Source organism: Fundulus heteroclitus, chromosome 15 (genome assembly GCF_011125445.2).
Source record: "Fundulus heteroclitus isolate FHET01 chromosome 15, MU-UCD_Fhet_4.1, whole genome shotgun sequence".
NCBI lineage: Eukaryota > Metazoa > Chordata > Actinopteri > Cyprinodontiformes > Fundulidae > Fundulus > Fundulus heteroclitus.
In genome coordinates this window covers 14,462,263-14,484,548 of record NC_046375.1, presented here as the reverse complement: position 1 = coordinate 14,484,548, position 22,286 = coordinate 14,462,263, and the positions used below count along the sequence as shown (strand labels likewise).

Genomic DNA, 22,286 nt, shown 5'->3' with positions numbered 1-22,286 from the left:
CTACTTGTCTTTTTTGTCGTCTCCCTTGGACTTCCACTTGTCTTGACAGCAGAATCCAGAGGTGGCTAGTAGCAGTAACTAGTTACACTGACTCACTCACATCCACTTGAGTAACTTAGTACTTATTCTGCACCATACTTTTTTACTTCTACTTGAGTAATCTTATTGTGAACTGTACCTACCTGTTCACTGAATGAAGTAAGTTTAGACCAAAAATGGACCTGACATACAGACACCTACAGTTTAGAACACAGGAAGCCTCACTCAACTCTACCATAGACATCATATACGTAGACGCCTCGCCTATGTTGGGATGCGTCAGAGCGTCCGCCATGTTGAATGTGGCAAATCTGCAGTTAGACTCAGTCACTTAAACAGTATCAGAGGGAGTTTAATCTCATAATATACTTTATATTCGTAGCATTTTTATTTTTGTAATATTACAAGTTTATTTTCATATCCCTTTGGCTTCATTCTCCTGACTTTATACTCGTAAAGAATAAAATTTATATTTATATATATATATATATATATATATATATATATATATATATATATATATATATATAATCTATGGAGTATATAATTATCTACCGTATTGGTTTAAAGGTTCGACATTGTGAAGAATTTGGAATCAGAAGTGTTTCTTCTGCCTTAATTTATGTTTGTTTTTACTTTTAACATTATTGAATTTTTAAATTTCCATTTAAGTAATTTCCGCATATGAAATCAGATTTAACGATCAAAAGGTCTATCCATGATTGAATAGCCTTTTTACCAAATATTTGTTTACTCCCGAGTTATTTTTTTTTTTCATTTTGAGTAATTACTTTAAATTTGAAGTAAGAGTAACCGATTGTAAAGTAATCGGTTACTCTACCTATCTGCCAGCGTGTAAAAGCCTCTGCCTCATTGTGAGTATATGTACAGAAACACACCTGCCTGCTGCATTTTCTGAGCAAGCTCTGCACTGGTGGCCACCTGATTGTTTTGTCGAATCACAGGAGATTATCCTGACACTGAACTTTCTTGGGCCCCACGAAACTCTCTCCTTAAAAGTTCCTGATGAGTCAATAAATATGTGATTTCAGAGCAATTTCTGTAGAATGCAATATTTTGCTAATGAAGACCTTTTAATACAAGTCAGTGGTGACGCCAGATGTCCTTCATAATATCCCCAGGAGGAAGTTTAGAGATATCAGGGCTCACAATTGATTATTTCAGGAGTTGACCAAACCAAACAGGAGTCAAAACCAGTGCACAAAGCAAGTCTCCCTGTTTCCAGCTGCTCTTGTGGGCAAAGGTGAGTCCGGACGCCAGGGGGCGCTGTTGGCTTAGAATCGGACCCGTCCTCCCATATGGGGTCCTGTTGTGCTCAAGGGTGCCGCAACAACGTCGTCACAGTTCAGTCACCCTTTAAAAGCAGAAAGTGTCGATACTTCAAGTTATTTTCCGTCTGTTTACAGGTTCTGTTTTACATAACAAGCTTTATTATCAGGAACCTGTAAAAGAAAAGGAGATGTGATTGGTCCAGATCCAAAACGCATCTGAGCTTGTTCCATTATTTTTGGTCGTGTCAATTGGAATCCTGTTTCTGTAAATGACAGCTAGAAGATTACAGGAAAGAAGTCCAACTGTTAGTCAATTTGCAGCAGAATAAATAAAATATTTTCAAACAAACAGAATTACTGACTGGTACAATTTCTTTAAACTCATTCAAAAAGGCAAAACTGGGTCTAAGTTTTATTTTATTTATTTTCTTGCTACTACTAGTGCAATTTAATTAAAAATTAATAAAAAGCCACAAGGTCACTGAATTTTTAGCATTTATTTTAGCATCTGGACATTTGATGATTTCTCTTCATGAAATAAAAAAATTTGTTGAAAATGATGCTGATTAAAAAAAAAAATAAAACACTTTAAAGTGAGATTTGGCACGTACACATTTACTAACCCCCAGGATTTTGCAGCGCTGTGAGCCCCGTACTAACGGGAAGAGGAGAAAATGACCTATGTTGTCAATATTGACCTATCTATACAAAGCAGAAAAAGTAAAAAGAACCACAGCAGTGAAAGGATGAAACATTGAACAAATCCGTCATTCCAGTTAGCAACAGGAAGAAAGCCGTTGATCGGTTGGCACTGAGTTACATTTAGCGTCCTCACAACTTAGACACAGAACAGCGGCGACATAGAGATACGTGTTCTTAAAAAAAAAAAAAAAACAGTGGGATATGTTCAGTTTGTTGCCGACGCTGCAGAAATTTTGTTCTCCACAGCGACTGATTACCGTTGGCCACTTCGAAGCACCTTTAGTTTTATCTTAAACATTCAACATGATTCAAGCGACCAGCAAATCACAATAATTCAGAGAACATTCCCCTCAGGACCATTTGTCGGAATAGAACAAGACAGAAAAATGACAAGAAATTTGTAAACACTTTCGATTTGAACTAAGACGCCCCCCCCTAAGAATCACGTAAACATGATAAATGTTGGTCCATGTACAGCTTCGATTATACTTAAGCTACTTGATTACGATAAGCAACGAGGATACAGATATTAATAAATGCTTACTGGCATGTACAGAATATAAAAAGTGACGTTATAATTTTTGTTCCTTTTTGTGCAAAATGCTTTAGTAAACTATAATTTGGCATTAATGAGAAACCTTAAAAACTGCTCAAAAACAAAAATAAATGGATTTTCAGGTGTTACTGTTTAAATTCACGCAAGAGCCTCGGCTCACCTCTACTTGTAATACTGTGCAAAATGATGGGTTCGGCAAGTGCAAGCAGCTCTACCACCAATTAAAAAGAAAAAAAAAATGTAAAAAAAAAAAAACTATCAAGTTCTGCAAGACTCTAGTTGTTGGAAACGTTTGCTCTCAACCCACGACGAATGGCACGATAAGTTAAGGCATCGGACTACTTGTAAAGGCGGTAGAAGTGACACCTCTTCTATAAACTACTTTTTTTTCTTCTTTTTTTTTGTTTTCGTTTTGCTAACTTGGCACACGAGTAGCAGGAAACATTTTAGAAGCACGGTTTGGAAAGCCAAACACTGATCTATGTGGCGAACCCGTTGCTCTCGACGCTTCTGCAGCTCCGACAGACATCTGAAAACATTCGCTGGAATTTGCTGGATCATCGCGAGCTCTATTTCTGCGATATAATCACTAGTGGCAGGTCTGCACATCACACGCACACATATACAACAAACTTTTGGCTCTGTGGTTGGAGATGAACATGCAGCCACTTAAAACGGTTTTCTTCATGTTGATCAATAAGAGTAAAAAAAACAAAACAAAAAAACTCTTATTGGAACGATTATAACTAAAACTAATGGTGAGTCTAAAAGAGCAAAAGGATGGTGACAGAGTAATTGGGAGCTTTAAGGCAGCAAGTTCTCCAGGAAGAAGCTACAATCTTGCAGACGTGGATGACTCGTGTGGATCGCTCGGCTCAGTTCAGCTCAGTAATCTTTGTTGCTTTGGATGTCGACGCGTGACGCGAGCAACTGGGAGGACGAAGAGGCGCGCGTTACAGGTCGTCATCCCCGATTCCCTCGAAAGCATAGTTGCCATGGAAGTCGTCGCCACTGATATCATTTGCAGAGTTGGACGCGCTGATCCCTCGGAGAGACACCGAGTTCAGCTTAGTCTAAACAAAAGACAAGTTAAAAGGAAAGAAAAAAAAATTAGTAACTCACACCTTAGAGTTTTATGTTAAAAGGCCAGAAAATAGGACAGAAAAGCACTCACTGAGAGTTTGACGATTTGTTCTCGGTTTGGATCAGGGGAGTCCTGAAATCCCCCCAAAAAAGAAATTGGAATGAAAAAAAGAACATTGGGGAGCTGTGCTTTCACCAAAACAAACAGCCTGCTATTCCATCGCTTACCAGTAGAGGGGGCGATTTCACAGCTTGCTGACTGTCAGACCGATGGATGGCGCCGTTGTGTTTCTTTCTCAGCATCTGAACACAGAAAGGAAAGAAAACATGGGAAGACCTATTTATTATTGCAAAATTAATTTAATCAATATAATTTGGACTAAAATATTAAGTACTGAATATAATTTCATGCAAAAATGTAAGCTTTGCAGTGAAAATTTTAGAATCATCATAGGCATCAATAAATAAATCTTAGGCACTAAAGATCTATTGGAAAAGGTATTGATAATTAAAAAAATGACAATATAGAGTGCAGAATTTGATTTTTTCACTCCAATCATCAAAAGGGTCAAAACTATACATACAGGCACTAATATAAAAATACACCCATAAAATGTTTCAGTTCAAACACCTTTGTAGCCGTCAACAAGCTTGAGTTCCTTTATCTTTGCTGGTTTACTGTAAGCATTCCATTTTTATACAAAGAGCTCAAATTTTGAATGAAGGTTAAGGTCAGAGCTTTAGGATGGTCATTCCACAAACTTCATGTTAGCCTGAATTATCCAGTCCAAAACCGGTTCTGATGCTCTTCTGGCATAATTGTACTATTTGGTTTGAAGAGCAGGTGAAGAAACTACGAGACATTCTGAATCCAGACCAGAACCAGTCAGTGCGATGGTGACCTTCCTGGCTGAACCGTGTGAAGATATTCCCTGTTGGCTGAATCATAGAGGTGGGAGGGTGAGAAGCTCATCTGCTGAGGTCTCAATTCAACACCCAGAGTGAAGTGAAACCTCAGCCTGATTTCAGGCCCTGCTCAGTTTTACTGTGGCAGATCAGTGAGGTCAGAGCAGATGACCAACGCCGTCTTACTTTAAGTCCATTCCTCCCTGTTTCTCAACATTTCCTTAAAGCTGCGTCAGATTTTTAGGAATCCAAGCTATTTGCGAAAGACCTTAACATTAAACAGACATTTTAATTTCCCTTTGGGACTGCCAAGTACTCTGATTCTAAGCTTATTTAATATTTTTAAATGACCGAGTAAGGAACCTGGTGTGATTATTATCAACTGAGGCTTTAGGCGGTTAGAGCCTATTTATCAATTTCAAGTGTCAAAATAATAATTCTGATAATATATAGCATTTTTTCCTCATTCTATTTTGTTAATTAGGGTAAGCAATTACTCTTTAGAAACATTTAAATAGATTTGATCCCGATTACAAGATCTACATTATTAATGAGACAGTTTTAAACACTTAAAGACAATTAAGCAGGCTTATCAACCACTGCATTAAACAATCAATTTATGAGCCGTTATGTCTTCCAGCAGTCTCCTCGACTCCAAGAACCAATAGCGGGCCTGAGCCTCAGTGGCTGCTGAGCATCCTAACCCACTTTCTTTCCTCTGAGGGTCAAATGATAAATACCCTGAAACATTCAGGCAATCCAACTCAGTAATTATTACAAACAAAGCAAAACTGATTTTGGAAAAGATAAAAATAGGTTACATTAAGCTTAACTTTCCCAACCCCACTTTCAACCATGATTGTTGACTATGCTTCACATCGGGGTTCAGCTAGAAATAACCAATTTAAATGAACTCTGGATATTTGTTTACTGCTACAAAAAGCCTGTGGTCAAGGTGCAGCTTCCTAAGGGGCATTAAACCAAATATTATAAATGGTGGATTTGTATACATTAATCTTATGTATAAGTTTACCAATGTGAGGATTAGAGAAACTCTACAATAAATTCAGTAATAATGATCGTTCCACCGTAAAAAAGAAAAAGAGCGGATCAAATCCCTCTTTAAAGCCCCAAAGGGAGTGTTGACTTTTTAGTGTGCACTAAAAATACAAACACTGGTCAAAGAAAATAAATCCAAATCTTTTTGCCAAACAGAGATGACATAAAATGTATGTAAAGTTGTTGTTTTTCTAATACAAACCTTCTTTATACTGCCACCTGACTTCTTCACCATCAGCTCATCCACCATAGACTGAAGGCAGGTGCTCATCATGATGGCCTAAAATCACAGGTAGAAAAGCCAATTTTATTAAACCGAACAAATAAAAAATACAGCGGTGGGAGTCTTTCCCGAACCTCTTTACAGTACATGAGTCATCTAATACATGTAATTACAGTAAGCTAATGCCCTTTGCACACATTTCAATCTAACAGCATTTGTGCTTTGAACAAATCTGTCAGCTATTCACAGCTTTTAACTTAACTTTAAAAAACCATTTCTGGCGTTTTTGTGTTCTGGACTCATAAAAGGCATCGTTATACATTCGTGGCCCACGTTGAGCTCGCCGGGCGCCGCCTACCTGCTGGCTGGTGATGGTGACCCACTGGAGGCGATCCTTGCTCATTAGATACTCAAAGGCGAGCTCCAGCTTGACCTCACACTTTGCCGATTTGCAGGGATTATTGGTACCGTTTGACACGGTGACTTGCTGCAGAGTTGGGGGGAAAAAAAGAAAGTAAAACTTAACATACCAACGTCGCTTTGTGTTTTATAATTTTTACCTTCACACTGTGTCTTATTCTCATTAACGAGGCCAAACCCGTGTTTCTAAGGACCCTGAAATCAACCTTTCAAGAAGCTGAGCTCCTCACTAAGAGCATTTCCTCCATGGAATGCTAATCAGACTCCAACACAAAAAAATAAACGCAACAACAACAACAACAACGCTGTTTATATGCAATCTGAGACTCAGCTAATGAAAGGGGCTGCGGCGCTGCACTAAATGAGATGCTTGAGATATTTTGTTGGACAGGAAAGGGCTCATTAAAATGACTTTGACCTCTGGGAGCGAGCTCAGGAATTAATCATCCTGCTGGGCAGCGCCGGGGATCTCAGCCTGTAATCAGCCGGGCTAAGAGGCATTTTAATTTCGTGTGCTGCCGTGTGCCTAGATCTGTGCGCAAATCAACTTTTGGAGGATCCCGAGCAGCTTTTCTGATACGCATAACGGCCGCGTACATATTAATGCAACGCAAAGGTGAACCCCTCCCGTTTAGACAGAGCGCTGTGTCTGTAAACGCTCCAACAGCAGTGAAGATTATGTGGGCAGTAATCAGCATGTCTTTCCAACCACTGCAACAATGCAGATTTAGTTTTTATTTGCTCTCAGTATTAAACTAGCGGCGCTATGATTCACGCACAACGTGGCACGTATAAAGATGAACGTTGGGGAAAAACATGCGGCAACCATGCAAAGTTTTTTTGTCCCACGTGTCAGTACTGAGCTAGGTAAAAAGGCCTTTGCTTACTCTGCTCTCTCTATGTGGAATTTGCTGCAAAACAACTTGAAACTTAGTAAATTGGTTCCTTTGAGTATTTTTAAGATGAAAATGAGATGCTTTGAGTTGGACTCCCTCACATGTCAATGTTTTAAATGAGATTTTTATTGTAAGTGCATTTTTGGCTTTTCTTGTGTGTGTCTTTGTATGTATGTAATGATGTGATGTAATTTTGATGCCTATCTTGGCCAGGTCTCCCTTGCAAAAGAGATTTTTAATCTCAATGGGTATAACCTGGTTAAATAAAGGATAAATAAATTAAAAAAAAAAAAAACTTTTCGATTGACAGTAACAAATGACAAAGCCCTAAAACTCTACTGAAAACACTGAAATTTGATTCTACTCAGTTTACTTAAATTCAATGAGCATCAACTCTGATGATTTTTCAAGACACTGAATCCCATTTAGTCTCATACAATGTTGCTTGCCTTAAAAACAAAACAAAAAAAGAGCCTCTGCTCCTGATATCAATAAGGAATGGCCGCTCATTTCAGAACATCTAGAAAATATTGAAATGGCACCTTTGGTTGTTCAGTAAAATGTGTTTGAAATCTGTAGCTGCAGGTCAAAGCTTTACAACAACTCTGACTAGTGCATCTCTGGAGATATTTGGACTGGGACGGATCTCTCAACCCATGTACGGGAAAAATGTTTAGACAGAGCGCCAAATCTGGTCATTTTGGAAAGAACTTAACCAGTGCAGAAATCTTAATGAGCGGGAAATGGCTTCCATGGAGACTTGTGACGGCACAGAAGGCCGACATTCAGCAGGATGCAGGTGTGCACATGTTTTTCTTCAAAGATCAGAAAAATATCTGATGACTATAGAGGATTCAGCTGCAGACCCAAAACAATGGCGGGGCCTCGTAAACCAGACGGGTTGCAGTTTGAAAAGAAAAAAAAAAAAAAAAAAGGACATCTTTTCATGCAGAGATTAAAACCAAAGTCGGGTTTAAAAGACGACAATTATTGTTCCTCCTCGCTTAAATTGCAAAGCTACACTGTGAAGATTAAGGGTGAAACTTGGCACTCCGGAGAAGTAGCAGCAGCTAAATTTAGAAGGAATGCAAAAGAAAAAGGCAGAAATCTGAAACTGATCTTGATCTGAACAAACCCCCCCCCATTGCTGGCAGACAACAAAAACATGCAGATACATACGCATCCTCACAGACACTCGGCCACGTGTTGCACTTACAGACGACGTGACTCGCCAGCACCTCATCCGCGTGACCTTAAAGCTTCCCTCCTTCATCTGGTCGTTGGGCAGCTTGACGTGGAAATTGAGCTCATTGTTGCCAGCGCTGACAATGACTTGGCAGCCCTTCTCTGGGAAGTCCGTGATGCAGGGATCAAACTTTAAGTAGCCGTAATATTTCAGGGTCTGGCCTAGATGGATGTACTGAGAGGGAGGCAAAAACAACCCCAAAAAAACAAAAAAACAGGAAAACTGATTTAAAAAGACAAAATAAACGAGGATAAAACTGCATGCAAGCGTCCACTAGAGGCAGTATTGTCCTTTAGGAAAACATTTACCTTTGGACAAAGACATTTTCTGAGCTTCAGCTGGATTTAATGGCCAGTCTAGTGAAAAATCAGTTTAAACAGAAAGCCTTACTTCTTTCTTGGAGCCTTTCTCCTGCAGTGATTTCAGCTGCCTGTGCTGGTCTTTGTTGACGAGAATCCAGCCTCGCTCAATGTCAGACACTGTCTGGAGAAGCAAGACGAGGAAGATAAATTCCTCTAAACAAAAAATCTATCTGATTGCCCTTACCTACGTAGATAAAAAGGCAGTGGAATCCTTATTTTAACTGTGAGGGTGGGTTAATTTTACGAAAAAGATCTGTTCATACAGAAGAAGCCTTCAGGAATTCAGTTAAAACATTTAAACCAGCACAGGAGTTATTTATTACAACACACTGGTGTGAGAGCAGTCTGGTCTAAAAGGTTTAACAGCAAAGCATGAAGATTTCAAGGTGCCACAAAGTCAAAACAAGCCGACGTCACGTTTGGGATGCAGCAGATAAGGAAACACAGTTTTCAGAGCTGCCGAATCAGTTTTCTTCATTTGATTGTGGGAGAACAGATGATAGATTGAAATAAATACAATCAGATCATATTTCTGGCTTCACAATAAGGACATTTTCATTTCCAAAGAGCTTCGACTTAGGGATGCACAGATATATGAAAATTTGGGCCGATGTTGATTTACGATATTAATATTGCCGTTATGTCAGATATTTACCGATGTCTGTGTGCACACACACATTTACGTTGCTGTGATGGTTACAGTTTGTAAAGGTTTGTACCGACTGACAACTATTCGAACTGAATTTTTTAATGTGGGTTATAGTCTAGATTTACACGATACATTTTTAATTTTATTTATTTTTTTAATCTCTGCTTCGTAAAAAAAAAAAAAAAAAAAAACAATTCTGGCTGTGATGTATCACTGTCACTTTAACATGACCAACCCCTTCTTTAAACACAGGTATAAAGAGCAACTTTAGGGCAACTGGGACGATATTGACAGCTGTTAATATCGTCCCAGTTTTACTTATCGGACCAATACAGTTATGTTAAAAAATGACAAACGTTGGACAATACCGATGTTAATGCCTACTTCGATGTATTTTGCAAGAATTATTAAACTTTAACCGCATGTCTTCACTCTCTCTCAACCTCGTTTCCTGTTAGCCAACTGTCAAATAAAGGAAACGAGTGCCAGACTATTTAAAAAAAAAAAAAAAAAATTTATATGTTAAATTAAATGTTAAATTTTTCTATGATTCAAAATCTAGGCCAAAAACCTTAAAGTGGTCAAGCAAAAAACTGAGACCGCTTTGACTAAAACAATAACGGTCTATATCTTTAAAAACACACACACAAATACCAGTATATGAAAGCACACTTGTTCTAGGAAAGCTGGTGGAGTCCTGTGTTTTGAGAAAAACGTTTGAAGCTGGACAGACAATAATCTGCATTCAGTCCTTACCTGGGCGTACAGCAAGTTCAGACCCACTCTGTTGTCCATCACATCCCCATCGTACGCCATGTCCCAGTAGCTGACAAAACAAAGAAAACACTTTTACACATTTACAGCTTGACAAAACAAAAACTAAAAAAAAATGATTACCGCTTCAACAAATAAAGCTTATATTTTCGCCACCACCAAGAGGAGATAAATAGCTCTATTAGCACAGTGAGGAGAATAAAACTGAAGGAAAATCAACTGTGCTAAAACATTTTTTTAATTGCACTTTACTTTTGCAGAAAAAATATAACCAACATTTCTTTTAGCTGCTCTTCAAAATGGAAAAGAATATTTCACATCCAACTGAGCCAGATCTTTGTTAATCTTTATAATTCGGAAAAATATAACCAGAAGTGAGTTCACTGAACTAAACTGGGCAAATTCCACAGTTAAGGGAGCAGCGAAAATATTTCAAACAGCTGGAGGAGGACAGCAGAACTAGCCAAAAACAAAACTAAACCTCCTGGTATGCTTACTTTTCTACAAGTGCACCAAAGGGTGAACTCTTGAGATCATCGTCTTTTTAACCATTTATTTTAAGGCTTTTGTACCTATATCTTCCAGGGGGCAATACCTGTGGGGCGTGCCGTATTTTTACCATCATGTGTAGCGGTTGGAGAAGTCGCGGAGAATAATGTGGCATTATCGACAATGTAAGAGCGAGAGGAGGAGGAAGAATGAAAAAGAAAGGGAAGAAAAGAGGAGGAAGATCAGACAGTTCTGTAATTTCATTTTCTACTACCAATAAAAGCAGTTAAGTGAACATTATGAAACAAAAAAAACACCACAAAAACATATACATTCTTGCTTAAGTCATAGAAAAAAATGGAATAAAAACATTAAGTGTTTGTATTGTAGAGAAATCTCTCATTTGTTGTATTTAACGACATTAATCTTCTGGTCCTGTCATCTCATCCACTCCTGAGTGTGTGTGGGGGGGGGGGGTCTGTTTATTCTCCTCCTCCTTAACTCGTTAGCTCTACATTCATTCTTCCCTCGCTTCCCCGCAATCCGACGTGAAACTAGGTCAGGAGGGCCGGGACTTTACTTCGGGGAGGAAGAAAGTAAACATCCTGTGTACCTCCGGAGTCAGCAGGAGGCCGGGTTACCACAGAATAAACTCCTAAGGAAGTTAAAATAATACGCCGTGTTGACAAAGGGAGAAGTCAGACTTCAGGCCGCACAGAGAAATATGCATTTGTTCCAACACAGGGAGGTTTGTCCAGCTTTTTTATTTTATTTTTTTTACTTCAAATATGCGGCATAAGGAAACGTATATTCAAATGAGAGGTGGGGGATTTTCAGTGTGCCAAAGGACACAAAGCAGACCCTGTTGTTCTATGGAATCGGGCTAAAATACACTATATGTGCTTTTACCAATGTGCCCGTAGATAACTGAGAAAATACATGTTTCCCAGTAAAGCTCAACTATTTCTGGCCTTTAACCAAACCTGATTAAATAGAGGCATATCCCAAGAGCAAGGAGCCGTTTGTGGATCCGTATCAAGAACCTTTTCATTTAAATTTCTTCCGCTCGCTACACTAAGCACGCTTCAGAAATTCACACAATTTCCTCTGTGGGTTATTTAATGACGCGTCTGTGCCAATAATACATGCCAGTCATGAAGAAATGTAAAGATAAATAAATAAATGAACACATCTTTGGGAGAGGCAGGTGGTTTTGTTTCACTTGACTTTTACCTTCAGTTCTGGTGCCTGTTCGTGTCATTTAACATCAACTCAAAAAACGAGTCTCTGGGCTTAAAGGCCAAACGCTTGTTTTTATAGTTCTGGACTTTAAATAAATACATTTGTTTGAGTAAACCTGTAAAGTGATTTTATTTTTTCCATAAATGCTTGTAACCAGTCCACTATACTCAGGTAATAAAGCTATAATTTAATTCTCAAATGCTGAAACTACACATTTTAAAAAAAACATCATGTTTAACAGTATTTTTTTTTAATTGAGCTTAAAATTGTTCATGATTAGAATGAAAAAAAAAATGCTTTAAGTTGCATTTTATACTGAGAATATGCAGGGCGGCGCGCTTCTCTAGCCGTCGTTGCCGACCGTTTTCTGCACAGGAGAACATTCACCGCATAGATGCAGGAGACGAAGGTTCTGCGCGCAGGTTAAGGTCTTCGTTGGAATGCAAATTGCAAATAAAACAAACAAGAGCAGGAAAGTCGCTCCAAGAGGTCATAGCTCTTGCAAAATTACAGACATCAAGAGTAGGAGTAGCTGAATGATGAACTGAAAGAGGAAGCTTGTGATCGGAACAAAAGGTCATTTCATGTCACTGTCTTATATTTACTATTTACCACTCAGACTAGCATTTTTTTATTTTTTTAAATGGTCTCTTTTCAAATTATCTGTCGCTTTGAAATTAACTTTAAGGTCAGATATGCAGCTCCAACTGACTGGTTCAGCACAGATAAGAGTTTACCTATCATTTAGAACAGTCTTTGTTGTCTTAGATTACACGGAGAAAGAAAAGATGTCGTTATTTAGAGGATTAGATCGTCTGTGTGGAGCTTTGCAGAAGGATGTGATCAAACTGCTCAGTACCTTTTCCGTAAGACTATGTGATAATCAGAGCTCTGCAGGCTGGTAATCGATACGTAAGGCAGCTCAAAGTCCTGCAGCTTCCTGACAACTGTGAGAGAGACAAAAAAATAAAAAAACAGTGAGAAAAAAAAATGCATTTTAAGTCTCAAGGACAGGAGAAGTGACGGCAACAGCAAACAATCAGGGATTGTAGGACACCATCTGGACCGCTCCCGGCTGGGAAAAACCTGCAAGAATTCAGAGGAATCAGTAATCTGCAGCTGTTCAATGCGATCATTTTCCCCCAGAGGAAAGCGGAGCAGATCTCAGGGTCCATCGCCCCCGCTCATCTAGTCTCACCTCAATAAAAATGCTCAATACATCACATCAGATTACTGAACTGCACCTTAGTATGGGGTGTAGGGTCTATGGAAGAGTTTTTACTCCTCTATGGGCAGGGAAGATGCATACAGAAAACAACTGCTGGGTAATTCTAATTATATAGATAATATATATATAGATATATATATATATAGATATATATATATCTATATATATAGATATATATATATATATATATATATATATATATATAGATATATATATATATATATATATATATATATATATATATATATATATATATATATATATATATATATCCAAACCCCCAGCAGACAAAACAAAAACACCAGACATTTTAAATATGGGTAACCTAATACTCAAAAATAAAACTTTTGAGATCCACAACCTGTATTTTTTGTTTTTATTATTATTTGAATGAAGATCCAAGATGCTGTTTGAGATAAAATCAGTTTACAGACCAAGATTCAAGATAAATGTTTTCAAGCAGCTGCTGTAAATAGTTTATCGTTTATGTGTTCATAGCTGGAGCCGTTTTGAAGTTAATATGTTGATGCTCCATACCTATTTTGATCAAATTTAGCTTTATAATAATATCAAATTGTACTGTCTTAATATCTTCTGTGGGCCTTAAGGTCGATCCTCGGCCAAATGATGTAAACATCTGCTTTTTTTCAAGCTTGTCCTATTTTATATTTAGCTTTTACAATGATCATTTTGTAGGTTTCAGGTCAAACTAATACCACCATAATAATAATAATAATAATAATAATATAATTCCTGATGTTCTTGAGGGAATAAATGAACAGAGTTAACCAATTATACAATTTAGGTGCACTTAAATGTTTTACGCCATCTTTCATCAAAACTTGACTGATCCATTCTCCTGTACAAAAATACATTCATTCAAAAAATAAAAAACAAAGAACAGATAAAATATAGTGTTTGTGATTCTCTGCAGCCGTATAAGCTGTAACTCACATGTTAAATTTCCATCCACTCCTTCTCGGACCAAGAAGAGACTGAAATACCCCACGAGCTCGTCCGGGAGGTCCAGCTTTGCTGCAGCAGCCTGATGAAGGATTAAACAGGTAAAGCTTTGTTTCACACTTAAATTCAATATATTAAATATGTCATCGTCTTTGTTAGTGAAGACTTAAAAAGCCACTTTTTTGTGATCTGTCCATCCTTACAGTGGCAGGTTTAAAAGTAGAGAGTTAAATACTATTAAACATTAACACAACAACGCAAACGAGTTTGAATGCATTATTATGTTCGATCCGTACTTGGCTCTGATGAGGTCAAATAAAATATTTCACCTCTAAACTGGTTTTAACACAAGCTAAATAGAGCTGGAAAAGGCCAGCATGTCTAGAATAGAGGAAACCTAAAGCAGACACTTGACCCTTTTTAGTTTTTAAAGGAAGAATTCAAAAACAGAAAAAAAAAAAAAAAAAGACTTGGTGTGTTTCGGTGCAACAGATATACAAGCTTGTGCTTTGAGCTCTGCTCGGGTGAGCAGAGGTTAACTGTGGTTAAACTTTTATAAAAGCTCGCCAGGAGCCAAAATCCGCAAAGTACACGGTGGCGAAAGATCAACGACACATTATAGCGCTGGAGTGCTATCATCTGTTCCTAAGGACAGAGAAGGACAGAGGTGAAGAAAATCTAATAAAGGGCTTCACGACGTGCCGCAAACTTCAGGGGGATTTTAACTTTTTTTTCATGTAATAAATGCGTTTACGTTATTGGTCCTGGGCTTTGGTTTGTTTGCTCTCCTGTCATTTTGTTTGGTCTGCCCACTGCAGAGATGTTTGGCTCATGCACAGCAACACACCAGAAGGTTTGATAGGACCCTGTAAATCTGGCTGTCAGGGAAGCTTTGTGCCAGAAAACAGGACTGATTTATTACATATGGTGGCTTAAAGCTCACAGGGAGTCCGTGGCAGATCCCTCCTCTGATAAAAAAGGCCAAAAGCGTGTGAAAGATCTGACACGAAGAGAAGAGTTCAACTTCCTCCAGCTGAAGACACACACATGGAGAACTGCTGCGGTCCCCAGATGCTGCTGCTTTCGTCAGGACGTCTGCCCATCTCAAACGCTTTTACGTTCAACTCGTTCTGATTCCAGAACTCTTTCCAGGGACACGTCTAGAGTTAGGAGAGCGGAATGAAGGAAGTCGTCCACTTACATCAAGGACATCCTCCGTCTGATCTGAAGTCAAAATGTTGACCGTAATCTTCTGACCGTTGGACAGGCAGATGTCTAGAGCCGCCTCCTCTGTGGGGATCTGCTGCGTCTCCTGTGGGAGCAACACAAAACAAACCGGCCGCTAATTCAGCTCCATGGGTAGGCATTTAGAGGGAAAAAATAAAAATGAATGACAACACTGAGGGCTGATGAAGAGATGGCGCTGGAAAGCTCAAACTTTGAGTCCAACAAAACTATTGTCCTCCACATCTACTGTGGCAGTGAGATGTTTTCTCAAAAGCTCACATAAATTAAATTAAAAACGCCACAAAACACTTGTACATAAGACTGACATTACACTGTCATAAACATGACATAACACCTGTTATGAACATAAATGACTCTTTATGAATGTTTAGGACTGTTGTCATTGATTGTCATTCGGTAAATTACGACACTATTAAAGCCAAGTTGACATTGTTTAAAATGTCTTTGTTATGACAACTTGACAGAGACAAGGTTAAATTTAGGGCTTGATTTGGGATTTGGTTAAGTTAAGGGCTTGTCATAACAAAGGCGTTTTGATCAAATGTATCTCGTCAAAAATATAATTTTAATTTTGGAAACGCCAACCTCCCATGATATAGAAGAAAAGCACATTGATAAGACAGAAATTATATTGCTCAGCTTTGACAACCATCAAAATATTCAAAACATATTTCAAGTGCAGCCCTTGGGCTTTTTGTGCTGTTGCTTGATGAAGTATTTTTAGATAAAGTAACACTGAATTCAAATTCAACCCAACTTTTTACCAAGACTGCAAGTTTTTTAAAAAGGAAACAAAAAAGAACACGCGCGCTCTGACTTCTTTGAAGGGGGGCGGAGCTTGGCGAGCGTTCCTGGGTCTGTGATTGTGATTGGTTGGGAGGATGTAATGACTGTAGTATTAACCTACACGATAGGCTAGAACGCAAAAGGAAGCAAAACTGCTGGCGAGGCCTCGTTACAGCTTGGATTCACATGTAGGTTAACCTGGAACTGGTCGCCCCAACAGTGGAGAGTCGTTAGGCTCATCGTTTGCCCGGCTCACAGGAGGAATGCTGTGGTCACGCGTGGAGGTGTCAACTGGGGTGAAACTTGCCAGGAATCAAACCTGTGTTGTAGGTTTTTAAAAGTTGAAACCTGAGTCCTCCTCCTTTGTTTAAGGTTGGTTTTTCTAGTCTTACACAAACGGCTTCCTTCGCCAGTCTCTCAAACCATCTGTCTTCTCGGCAGGTCTATAAAGCTTGGAACGCCACACTACTCCAGACGTTTTGAGCTGAGAAAGCTTCCTGGATGGGAAGCGAAAAGTCTTCAGCTTCAGAAAAGAAGTCCAGTTGTTTTTTTTATTTTTTACCTTTTTTTTTTTTGATTGATCACGACCTGGCTGACTGAGAATCTTCACCAGCATATTCATCAATATATATTGTTATTGAATTATTGCCGGCGCTAATCTAGATAACATGATAAACCTGAAAAATTAAATTGAAACACTTCAGCACCACTTAAAAATAGATTTAGGTGAATGAATAGTGCAAATATTTCAGCCTGCATTTTTTTTTATTAACACCTTCTATGAATTACAGAAAAATTCTCGGTAAAACTGAACTAATTCACCCATTTCTTAAATTTAAAAGTCCTTACAGCACTATATAATATTATGGTGTGGATAAACTCAATAAAAAAAAAATCAATATAAAATTCATGCCCATGACAAGCTCCTGTCACTGTAGTAGATATTGAAGATGACGGCTCCTGCTTCCTCTGCCCTCAGGCAGTCTCATCACCTCCTCTCAATTATTTCTCATCTCGCCTGTTCCCTCAGCGGGGGGGAGTCCCCAAGAACAGCCCCCATACCAAAAGTGCAGATGAAACGCCTACGGTGGGTGGTCAATCATCTCGTATTCTGCACCTGCAGCCCTCACAGCGTGACTGGGGATGTGCTCCGAACACTTACTAGTGTGGTGATATAAGAAAAGCGGTGTACAAATGAAGGAGTCCATGGTGGTGATTCACAGCTCTCCTGCCAATACACATCACCCTGAGCGCTGTAGCCTCACAGCCTTTCATTGGAAATCTGTTTATGCTCTTACGGTCTCGTTTACCTCAGGCTGGCTTATTTTCTGAAGCTGCACAAAGAGCTTTCTGGCAGATCTCACGAGGGATGAATCATCAGAAAGCCCATCCCTTTTTTTGGGGGGGGTTATGACATAATAGTTCAAAAGGATCCAGCCCCCCCCCACACAAAGCAACTATGACGACGTGTTTGCCAAAGAGCAGCTTTCTCAGCGTTTTCCTGCAGCACGTACGGCACGCTTCATCCCGTCCAGCCCGCGGGTTACATCTTGAGAAGGTTCGTCAGCAACGGGAAGAAAACTAAAGCTCAACAGCATTTTAAGTGTTGTAAGAAAAAAAAAAAAAACACCAACCTGCTGCGCTTTCCTTAAGAAGCTGTTGAAAAGCTCGCTGGCTCCAAGCAAAGGATGTTGTCGAACTAGAACAAGCAGAGAAACTTATGAATGCAAACAATGACCAAACACTTTAATGGATGTGAGAAACTCCTGACAGTAACAGAGAAACACATTTGGATAGGAGTTGATTAATTAGCAGTTTAAGAAATCTTCTTTTTAAATGTAATGTTGACTCAACATGTTTAGGTGGGGCAACTTCATTTCTTCTAAAATGATGCATAGTCTAAATTTCCCTTATGATTCAATGCCCAGTCCTGCTAATAACTTTTATCTCACATTCATGATAAAACAAAAAAAAATAAAAATCACCTACATTTTTTTCATGCTCCAGTCATGATATGAAGGGTTTCAGTTGCAAGAACATTCGAGTATTCACTTGCTAAGCTTCTACAATAATACGTGACAGAGTGACAGCCCATCAGCTAATATCCTGCAACAAATGAGTCCAAGCGTTTGGCCAAATTTCTGAGCCATCTGAGTCAGCCAGAAGAGGTTGTGTTGGTGGCAGCCAAGTTTCCATAACTATGTAAAAAGCCATGATGTAACCGAGTGGACTCGTGGCCAAGAACACCCTGTGTATGCATGCTCCCAGACTATGAGCAAACACACTCTGGAACAACGCGCCGTTGTTCGGCGGTAACTGCCGGCGCTGCAGAGGACTAAAGCCGCTGCTTTGCTCTGCTGCCAGTTCCAGGTCTGCATCTGTGTTCGCAGCAAGTTCACCCTTCGTCTGTTTCAGGCATCTGGATAATATGCTTGGAATCACACAAATGCCCATATTTTGTTTGGGCTCTGAAGAGAATCCTTAAATATATCAGAGGGAATATTTCTAGAAACTTGGACATTAGAAAGGCTTTAGCTGATAATCAGTTTTCATGCAGAGGAAAAGGTAAAGCTAAAAAGATAAAAGTTCATTCTAGGTTGCAGAGAATCATTCTGGAGTTCAACTTGGTACTTTTAGAAATCTTCACAAGAAATGTCTCCAGTTTTTATTTTTATTTTTTTTTATCCACACCACGTGTGCCTAAGTCTGCCTCTCCAGGTTGTTCTTTCAGTCTTTCAAATGATTCGATACTCGGATCGGTTTATTTATCTCCATTATAAAAACTCAACTCTCAACAGTCAAACTGATTCTTATAAAAAGTAGAAATTTCCACAATAATGACTTTTGCTGCAGAGTCCCCGTCGGTACACTTCATTAAAGTTACCTTGAAGAATATCCTTTAAATGGCTGAAAGAGCTGCAGCATTAAAGTGTAGCAAAATAATACTGATATAACTTTATTCATAAAGCGCTTTAAAAACAACACAGCATGAAAGTGCTGTACACAAATAAAAACAAAATACAGAAATATAAAATTAATAAAATATAAAATAAAAAAACAACTTCTCAAATTGAGTTAAAAGCCAAGGAGAAATTATTTTTTAAGAGAAGATTTAAAAACAGCAAGTTACAGCCTGTCTGATTTGCAGAGGCAGCTTATTCCAGTCTGGGCGCAGCGACGGAAAACGCTCGCTCACCTCTCATCTTCCTGATGCCTAATCAGGATTTCAATCAGGGTTACACCTACAATGATGTTCATGATGTTGCAGTTTGCATTGTTCTTGGCAGCGGCAGATATTTTGTCCAAGCCAGAGTTTCTGCAGCCTTAATGTGCTGCTCCAACACCGGTTAACTAGGTTAAGAAAGCTACTATTATGTTCTGACAAGACATCTAAACAGGCAAAGCTTTATTATTTGCTACTAAAGCTAAATCTGATTAAACAAATACAGCTAAAATCTCTAATAAATTCCCTAACTCCTGCGGAAGTCGTTTTCATCCAGACCGGCTCATTGCTTGCACTAGCATGCGTGACCTCTGCTTTAATACGGCACGCTAACAATGTCAGTCAGGTTGTAGCTAACAGTGTGCAGAACAAGCTTACAGAAGATGTTCTTCTGCTTTGTGAAGTTAGTTTTATTGACTAAATGTATTGACTAGTCTTTCAGCTGCTTTCTGCAAAATCTACTCCTACACTGACAGCTGTCTTGAGACGTGCACAGCAGCTCAAGAGACAAAGAGACAATGAGCCAAAGAAACCAATACATTTGCTATTTCACTAAAATATCGTTATACATGGTGAAAAACTGTTTTTTTGAGCGACGCATGCAAAAATAGGTTCTGATTCTTACAAAAAATAATTAAAAAAAATAAGGGGGCCAACACCTGGTATGAGGTGCTGAGTTTTGATACCAGTCACTTAAAAATGCTTTGATCAGAAACTCACTCCAATGCATCAGATTGCATCAGAGCATCCAAAGCAGAGAAACTCCGGTTTGTGCTACTAAAATCCTAATATTATTGCAGTTTTTCCAGTTTCAATATTCATGTTTAGGCTAAAAGTAAGATGTGTTTTTGGCAGGAATCTGGACAGAACCACTTACCAGCCTGCATGTATTTCTCTAGCTGCTCTCGCCGCTGCTCAACCTCCGCAGGAGTCAGAGTGAAGATCTTCTTTGGAGGGAACGTAGGTACCACATTGCTGCCATATTCCTTCTTCATCTGTTGGAGCAAAGCAGAAACGGTGAAGCCTAGAGAGGTCTTGGCACTGAAACCAACTGTAGGCCTTATTATTCAGCTTTTACCAGTAAACAGAGTATTTATACGCAGGAAGATCCTGGCTGACTTTTCAGCCGTGCACTGAGACCTGATTTAACCTCCTAACTTCACAATAGTGATGCAGTTTCTTTAGTTGAAAGAATCCAGATGCATTTCTATAAAAAGGTAGATGTGGGCAATTTGAGAAGAATCGCATGTTTATTTTAGGGATTGTTTCAACAAATAGCTGTTTGACTTTCCGTGCATACCACGCACACTCACATCTGGAATCCCGACCGTCTCGTGATTCCAAGTTTACTTGGCCCTCCAGCTCCTTGACTCATTTTCCATTCTCTATCATCTGAAAGCCGTTGCATCAAACAGTGCCAAGTCCTGAACTAAAAGCTCGCAAATGCAGAATCTCACACCAAAAGCGGTCTAATTCCAGGCTGTATGTCACCTCGGGCAACAGCTGGACGTCACAAGTATCCTTGGATTTAAGTGACACGTTGTTAAAGGCTATAAAAACGTCCAGGTTCTAACTCCAGCACAGACAGCAGGGTGACAGAAGATCCCGGTGAGACTAGAAGCATCAATGAGCACCTGACAGTCTGAGCATTCAGTTAACTCTGCTGTGAAACAAAAATAGAAAAGGCACTGTTGCACTATCAAAACCTGCCTTTTTTTATTTTCTTAAAAAAAAAATGGATGTACATAGATGCACAGTAGAGATCGACCGATAAAGGTTTTTTTAAAGCCAATACAGATACCGATTATTTTGCCTGATAAAACGTGGCCGACTTCTTTTGGCAGATTCTTGAAGCCGATATTGCTTTTTCTTCTTCCATTTATAAAGATACAAATGACACAGTGATAAATATTACAGAAGTGTCAATTTAAACAAAAAAATAAGCATTTATTAAAAGGATTATAGGGTAGTTCACGCGTGACGTCAGCGCTACATCCGGGCACTGTGGTTGGCAAAAAACAGAGCTGCTCTCGTCTACTACATGACAAAACGGGTGATTTAGAGCGTACTTTTAGTTAGTTTATTTTCTAAATCTAAGCAATGCCTACGACTTGTTGTGCTCCCGGTTGCACACAGAGGCATTCCAAATCGTTGGATGTACGTTTCTGTCGTTTACCGAAGGAGGAAGGACGAAGAAAGAAATGGATATTTTCAATGAAAAGAGCGCAGGCAGACCCTCCCAATGGACTGGGGGGGCATCGTACTACGACAGAATTTGCAGTCTACACTTCATCTCCGGTAAATACAACTTAATTCTGCTCTAGTCATTGTTCTACTTAAATAGCGGCGGAGGGGAGGTGGCGATCGCTACACGGGCCGGAGAAGCGGCTGCTGCTGCTGTAGCAGCCGCTTCTCCGGCTCCATTACGGCCCCGTTCACGGGCGCTAGTACTTCTGTGTTTACGGTGCAATGTTGCCGACACCCCCACCCATTTTAACAAGACAAAAACACCAAAATAATCCGTAGTGAACAACCTACCGGGCGGATCTTCCTCTCTGCTGAGACGCGGTCTGTGTGCGACGCCGCTTTGTGCTGTTGCACAAACGTGTGAACAACATCCATCCATCCATCCATTTTCTGACCGCTTAATCCCTCATGGCGTCGCAGAGCCTTTTTCCCGATATAAAATAATTGCAGCCGTCCAGTGGTTTCATGCTTTCGTGCTCTCTCGTCTGTACTGGCCTGCTGTGTTTATAAGGCAGCTGTATGTCGCGGTACGGAACACTTGGTCAGCATTTCACAGACTCGCTCCGTCCCTTCAGGCTTTTGCTGTATAAATCTGGCAATCTGATACCATCAACCATCAACTTACTCTTAAAACGATCTTGAAATACGTTATC

At 39.3% G+C, this 22,286-nt stretch overlaps 1 protein-coding gene across 1 annotated transcript in view; it reads right to left on the bottom strand.

Moving 5' to 3' along the window:
- Positions 1-1,813: 1,813 nt before the first annotated feature.
- snx17 (sorting nexin 17) overlaps positions 1,814-22,286 on the bottom strand; it is a 31,190-nt gene continuing 10,717 nt past the window's right edge. Inside the window, exons 3-15 of the mRNA XM_036147474.1 lie at positions 20,264-20,381; positions 17,798-17,862; positions 15,331-15,441; positions 14,121-14,211; positions 12,798-12,885; positions 10,190-10,259; positions 8,813-8,905; positions 8,393-8,596; positions 6,219-6,347; positions 5,840-5,917; positions 3,901-3,975; positions 3,764-3,805; positions 1,814-3,662 (exon numbers count right to left, since the gene is read on the bottom strand). Coding sequence (XP_036003367.1) covers positions 3,543-3,662; positions 3,764-3,805; positions 3,901-3,975; positions 5,840-5,917; positions 6,219-6,347; positions 8,393-8,596; positions 8,813-8,905; positions 10,190-10,259; positions 12,798-12,885; positions 14,121-14,211; positions 15,331-15,441; positions 17,798-17,862; positions 20,264-20,381 — 1,284 coding nt within the window. The 3' untranslated portion in view covers positions 1,814-3,542. The remainder of the gene's footprint in view (positions 3,663-3,763; positions 3,806-3,900; positions 3,976-5,839; positions 5,918-6,218; positions 6,348-8,392; positions 8,597-8,812; positions 8,906-10,189; positions 10,260-12,797; positions 12,886-14,120; positions 14,212-15,330; positions 15,442-17,797; positions 17,863-20,263; positions 20,382-22,286) is intronic.